Genomic DNA, 7,257 nt, shown 5'->3' with positions numbered 1-7,257 from the left:
GGATGGCCATTGGTGAGAATTGATGACCTATCAGGCTCTATTTATCACCCAGGGGATAAATCTCTGGGTGTGTCTGTGAGAGAGTTTCTAGACTGGGTTAACTGAAGAGGGAAGACCCACCTAAATGTGGCCAGCACTGTCCCACGGACTGGGATCCTGGACCGAATAAAGAGGAGACAGTGAGCTGAGTACCAGCGTCCATCTCTCTCTGCTTCCTGACTGTGGATGGGACCAGCTGCCTCACACTGGCCCTAAGCTGCCCCACTGTGACCCTGAGTGACTTTGTGATCAGAATTGTCCATCATCAGAATAACTCCGGATCAGCCCAGAGTTGAAGCGAGGGGAGGGGCAGGTGTATTGTTTCTTCTTTAAAACGTGAGCTCTTCTGCAGGCCCATGCCTATCAGGATTGGAAGACAGGAAGTAGATAAAGTAAAGAACGTCTCACGAGACACTGACTTTGGAAGCATGGCAAGCGTTTTAATGACAACTGCCACCACAGGTATAAATAAATAGCTTTTTTTTTTTTAATCTATTGTAAATGCTACAAATATATGTGTCAAAGGTCCAACCAAGGTCACTAGACTTCTGAGACCTTTTCTCAGCTACTGATTTTAGTAATAGAAAAACAAAACAAAACAATGGCTGTCCCCTGGTCTCTCTGTGAATGCTGCTCTGCTGAGGGTCACAGTACCCAACGTCCTCACCCTCAGTGGATGGATGAGAGCGCCAGGCTCCAGACATCCTAGTTCATTCGCTCCCTCCTGTTTTTCATGCAAACACTCTGTTTTGAGTGGATATGATACTGCATTGTGCTGTTAACACAGCCGAACTGTTTAAAGCTGCAGTTTGACAATCTAACGTAGATTTTTTTTTTTTTTAAAATCATTTTGAGTTTATGCTGGTTCGTCTTGCCCAATGATAAAAATCAGATAACTAAAGCCCGCCCCCACACATCTTTTCTGTTTGTTCAGTACAGGGTTGGCTGTATCTTGTGGTAGACTTGGCCCATCTGCCTGACTCTGCACACCTTGAGCTTATGGGTTTCACTCACAGCTCTTCACATAGAGGCATCCCTATGCCCACACTGCTGGAGACACCCATTGAGTCTCTGTCTCCATAGGGAGTGGCCAGGCGTCACAAGCTGCACTCTGCTCTCTTGGTCACACCCTATTCAGACAGCTGTGAACACTATTCCACTCGCTGACCCGACCCAGCTGATGATAGATTTAGGGGGTGTACTTTCCCCATGCAGGGGAGCTGCACGCTTGCTATATTGTTAAAACAAACAAACAAACAAAAAAAAACAAAAAAAGATTTACAAACAAGCCAGAAAATATTAACAAAGCAAGGGATATATAATATAAAAACAGGTTAATGTTACAACATAAAGACTGGACTCGTTGATGATCTTAAAAAGAGGGGAAAACACCTATCGAGTGAATAGAAATATAATTTACATTTCATTTAGGAAAATATACCACTTGGTCCTCAGAAATAAACGAGACATCGAATCAGATGGAGACGCTTAGGACCCTAGAAAGAAAGATGGAAGCAAAAAGAGATAATGAGATCAAATGTAAAATTCTCATTCTTCCTAAGAGGTGACCAGTGTTCAGATGTGCCTCTCCTTGGGCAGAAGGCTGACAGACCTGGACTGTCCTCAGAAACATGAAGACTGAATTAAAATGGAGGCCTTCTCTTAGCAAGCCCTATTTTTACATTTTGTTTCTTTATTAGAAATATAAACCGACAGTCATTTGTGTGTGTTTTTTTATTTGTCTTTTTATATATTTTTTTTAACAAATATTTTTGGTAGCTTGTCTGCAGTGTAGTTTGATTCATAAAATAACTCTCTCACGTCTGAGCAGTTCTCTTTCGGATCCACTCTGCCTCGCTGCGGAGTCAGAGACTCAAACTTCGGGAAACCTACCGTCCTTTGCTGCTAAAAAAAAAAACTGCTTTAGTATAAAAACATCCCTTCCCAGCTTCTAACCTGCTACCTGGTATTCTGTGGGCCCCAGCTTTCCTCACTCAGTCCACTGAGAGCTCCTTCCGTTCAGCTACTCTGCTGAGGGAGGTGGGGAAGGAGGCTACCGTCCCCAAGTCGGCGAGGAGGCCAGAGCGCTACACACTGTCTTGGAATTTCTCTAGGTAGGTTCTGAGTTCCTTGGGTGCGCCCACATCCAGGTCTTGACAAACCCACTTGATATCATCTTCCCCGCTGAGGATGGAGTTCACCGTGGGGCAGCTTTCCTCAGGTGGGATGGTGAACGTGGCAAACTTGACCTTCTTCATCTTGGAGGTGGGTGAGGTTGCAGGCTCCTGCCTGGGTTCCCTGGGCTGACGTCCCCCGGAGCCTGGTGGCCTGTGGACCTGGCTCTGCATGTGCTTCTGGGAGCCGCCATTGAGAAGCAAATGGTTATTCTCCTCACAGCCCCCCAGCCCTCGGTCTATGATGGTCGTGTGCTCGTCCTGGGGTGGGGACAGGTCCCCAATGTTCTCCAAGAGCTCGGCCTCATTGCCCAGCCAGACCCAGTCATGAGAGTGGGTCATGGATGCCTGGCCTTCCAGAGGCACCTGTTTGTGCCTGTACTTGAAGGCAAAGGTGGCGCAGTTAATGAGAAAGACAAGGATGGCCAGGCAGAAGACACCCAGGAGGGCATACATCCCAATCTCTAGGTCACTCAAGCCATGGGCTGTCTGCATGAGACCATTCTCCTCCAGTGTGCCTCCAGCCTTGGCCCTGGGGAGGTCCACATGGGCTGGGAAGTTGGTGAAGTCAATGGGTATGCTGTGTAGCCTGGCCCCGTCCCGCCTGCCACTCTTCCCCACGTTGTTATCTAGCAGGGACTTGGTAGTGGTGGTAGCACTCAGCACCCATTCTTCACGATCCCCAGGAAAGTTGCCGTGGTATAGTTCATCCTGGCCTGGGCGTTCCAGGTCCTGAATCTTCTGCCGACGATCACTGGCGTGGTTCTTGATCTCCTCCTCATCCTTCTCTCCAGTCTGGCTGGAGTCAGCATCATCCCATCCAAACTTGACCCCCACGTGGCCAATGCCAACAGCCAGCACACTCTTGCGCTTGGATTTCTGACAGGCTTCGGCAATGGACATATCAACCCGGAGCAGCGGGCCCTGGCCTTCCCCTTCAGCTACCACAGTGGGCCACCAAGGCGAGAGGGGTTGGGGGATGGACACGACAGCCTCGTCCAAAGAGATGGCAGTCAAGGAGAAGTCCTTGGAGTCGTAGATATCCAGGGGTGTCACTGAGCCATCACTGAACTGGAGCCACGTGCTGATTATAGCTTCCTGCAGGGAGAGAGACCATGAGACCCACGTGGGAAGAGCCTTATCTCGTGGAACCCCTCTTAAAACACTACCAAAGCAACAGGAAGTGTGACATGAAGTCCTGATCTAGTGCCAATGTCCTAGGGGAAGCAAACAGGCTTTCCATCAGTCAGAGAGATGCCATGACACAGCTCTAGCATAAGCCATATGCTGGAGTTCATCTAGCTGGCAAGGTCATCTATCCAATCTGGGTTGGCTTTTTGTTATTTGCCAATCACTTATTCCTGGGCTCACAGGCCATCAGAGGGTTTGTCGAGGTAGGAAGCAAAGGCAGGAAATTATGTCAGAGCCAAAGACCTGAAACCGAAAACTATAGGCTGGGAATGTGTGGCGGTTGGTGATGAGCTTGCTTACAGTACATGAAACCCTTGGGTTTGACTAGGAGTAACTAGCACTGTATAGACTAGGAGTGGTGGTGGATGCTTTTTACTTCAGCACTTGGGAGGGAGTTGGAGGCTGGAGTCTCAGGAGCTCAAGGTCATCCTGTGGTCTCAAAAAAAGGAGAAAGTTTCTTGTCTGTCATGTGATGGCTAATCTTGGTTGTCAACTTGACTACATCCAGAATCAACTTAAACCTTTTTTGTTGTTGTTGTTGCAAACCCTTCGAGGGATTTTCTTAATCAAATGATTTAAAACACAAAGCCCGGCTCTAAACCTGGACCACACCTCCAGTGTGGAAAGAGGACACAGAGGAAAGAAGCTTAGCTTTTTGCCTGCCTGCTCTCACTCTTGCTGGCAAGTTCATCTACTCTGTTGCTGAAGCTGGTATTAAATCAAAAGTCTTCAGGATTGCAACATGGCCTGAAGACCAATAGATCTCTGGGAATCATCCAGAACTCCTGAGTCGGATTGAGGCTGCTGAGACATCCAAGCTCACATACTGAACAACACCCAGGTTCTCCACCTTTCCATCATGAGACAGCCATTGTTGAACTACCTGGACCACAACCAGTAAGTCATGCTAATAGATCTCCTTTCAATGTAAGTTATTCATCCTTTCAGTTCTGTTCCTTTGGAGAACCCTAACTCAGGGGCCTTCCCCACCCTATGCTTTCCCAAGGTCTTAGAGATATCTTTTGCTTTGTGGGGGAAACAGAGGAGCAAGAATATCTTCCCTTTGAATGAACCTGATGCATGTGGCACACTCTTTGAAGGACTGTCAGGTAGATAGCCGTGACACTTGGTGGACTCAGCTCAGCAGCATCAGACTAAGAAAGCTCAGGTGAGTGTCAGGGACCGTGAATGTCACTAAAAAGACTTGCAATCATTCAGTCAATGACCAAACAGCCACACCCAGGGCTTCATGTCCCATTGTAGAGAACAGAGAAGGCAGTTTAAAAGTTCCTGGACAAGAAATGTCCTGGACCGATTTTCCAAATCCTGCTGTATAGCCCAGGGACAATACAGTGCAATGGTGGACACAGATTCACATAGCTAGGATGCTCCAGGGCATTTCCTGTGGGAGCACTCACCTTCAGCACCACGGACAGATCCATCACCTAGGCATTGATAGCAAAAACTTGAACTTTTGAGATTCTAAAAGGGGAATCACAGAGCATGTATGCCTTTTAGGCATCAGCTGATATTCAGAGGATGCCTTTCCTGTCAGTTTAACAAGAGTGTCCCTCAGCCCGTCAGGTTAGCAAGAAGCTAGCAGAGCCCTACTGTGCTGGAGACCCAGGGGTCAGCCACTGCCAGTCCCCATGGCTGGCTGCTCCCAGCAAGGTTATGCTCATCCTTTTCCTGAAGGCTCACTGCTATGCTCTTCTCTTACTACCAGAGCAGTCTTGATTGTGGGAGCCTTTCTGTTTGCCCATGGGTCACACCCGTCTTAGACTCTATTGGTGCAGCAAGAGGGGGTTGGGGGGGGGGAGTGTGAGCCTCTCCACCTATGACGGGTGGGGAAATCTATCTCCTCTCTGACACTGGTGGGAATAAGGAACCCCGCACTCAGATCTGGTCTGGTGTGGCACTGCCAGTGTGCTGCAAGGAGTGTGCCGCAGGGAAGGCAAGCAGGAAAACAGACACGAAACTGGATCATCAAACACATCAAACCACATGGAGTTCCTAGGGAGCAGAGTGAGATAAGGCAACTGCTGTTGCACAAGGCTCCCCTGATTAAAACAAAACTCTATCTGTAGGTGGGCCACAAGAGGCATGTTAAAAATATACACGGGAGCTGGGTGTGGTGGCGCACGCCTTTAATCCCAGCACTTGGGAGGCAGAGGAGAAGCAGGCGATTTCTGAGTTGGAGGCCAGCCTGGTTTACAGAGTGACTTCCAGGACAGCCAGGGCTACACAGAGAAACCCTGCCTCAAAAAAAAAAAAAAAAACACACAGGAGGTCTGAGGGATGGCTCAGTAGATTAAAAACACTGGCTTTGCAAGCCTGGAGACATGAGTTCAATCTCAAAAACCTGTGTCAACGTGAAAGAGAGAACAGACTCCTTAAGTTTGTCCTCTAATCGCCACTTGTGCACTGTAAAACACACACACACACACACACACACACACTACTACTACTACTACTATTACTGCTGCTGCTATTACTGCTACTATTAGCAGAAAATAAAAATTTACTATTAATAAGATGATCAGGCTAATATTGGAGATGTGGGAACAACTGGAAAAGACCGAATTAAAATAAACGAGGAAAAGAAAGATCAATAAAGAAATAAAACGGCAAAGAAGAAATTAAAGCAGAAACGACTTGGAGAGCAGAGGTATGTGGGGACCTTTCAGCGTTTCTAGAAATGGAAAACTGAGCTGGGTAATGTTGGCACAGGCCAGCAGTCTTGGGACTTGGGAAATGCAGGCAGGAGGATCAAGAGTTGGGTGCCGCTGGTGAGATGGCTCAGCAGGTAAGAGCACTGACTGCTCTTCTGAAGGTCCTGAGTTCAAATCCCAGCAACCACATGGTGGCTCACAACCATCTGTACAGCTACAGTATACTCATATACATAAAATAAATAAATATAAAAAAAGGTAATGCAAAAGAGTTGGGTGCCAGTGTCAGCTACATAGCAAGTTGGAGGCCAGCCTGGGCTACATGAGACCCCCTTCTCAAAGAAAAGAAGGAGAAGGAGAAGGGGTGGGGACAGGCAAGTGAATCACTTGAGATGCTTTATGCAACAGACACAACAGCCAATGTGTTTACTCAGAACTGGGAAGAAACACACACACACATACAAACACACACACACACACACACACACACACACACACACACACACACACACACAAGGCAGGTAGGCAGAGATGGATAAAGGAGAGCAAGAATTGTCAATAGCCTGGCTACAAGTTTTAGGAGGAATTTGGAATGAGGAAGGCAACATTCTAGAACATTCTAGGCAATGGTGACCCTGAAATCCAACATGAAGGTAAAGGCTGAGTCTCTGGAATGGTGCTGTGCGGGTGCCTGGATCTGGCTTACCTGAAGGCATGAATGTCTGCCCACAGGGTGCTCCATTCTATTTAGCTCATTTGAGGCTGAGCTGCTGCTCTTTGGCGTAGAAGGCCCAGAGCAAAGTTCGGTAAAGCAAGGGGGACTGACTGCTCTCAATGTCTTCCTCTCCTTTTAAACACAAGGACCATTTTTATTTGAGTCTGGGAGCAAAATAACAGGGCAAGTAAGTTGTAAATCTTATCAGCTGCTGGGAGGAGGAGGGGGAGGGAAAGGAGAAAGAGAAGGAGGAGGAGGAGGAGGAGGAGAAGGAGAAGGAAAGGGAGAAGGAGGAGAGAGTAACCCATAACTTTTGAATTAGGGTTAGCAATGGAGGTCTGCAAGCAGCTATGTGTGGGGAGTGGACTTTCAGAAACAAGTAGACTTTCAGAGTGGGAGAGGGCTTGGCACACTTAGAATTTTGTCCAAAGATGAGAAGGAGGAGGAGGAGGAGGAGGAGGAGGAG

General features: G+C 47.8%; 1 protein-coding gene across 1 annotated transcript in view; it reads right to left on the bottom strand.

Annotated features, from left to right (window-relative positions):
- Positions 1-1,764: 1,764 nt before the first annotated feature.
- Positions 1,765-7,257, bottom strand: part of Tmem132c (transmembrane protein 132C) — a 307,579-nt gene continuing 302,086 nt past the window's right edge. Inside the window, exon 9 of the mRNA XM_021187016.2 lies at positions 1,765-3,311. Coding sequence (XP_021042675.1) covers positions 2,127-3,311 — 1,185 coding nt within the window. The 3' untranslated portion in view covers positions 1,765-2,126. The remainder of the gene's footprint in view (positions 3,312-7,257) is intronic.

The sequence above is a fragment of the Mus pahari genome, chromosome 23, assembly GCF_900095145.1.
Source record: "Mus pahari chromosome 23, PAHARI_EIJ_v1.1, whole genome shotgun sequence".
Classification (NCBI taxonomy): domain Eukaryota; kingdom Metazoa; phylum Chordata; class Mammalia; order Rodentia; family Muridae; genus Mus; species Mus pahari.
Note: the sequence above shows the minus strand (reverse complement) of the source record. Positions and strands in the feature narration are given on the sequence as shown.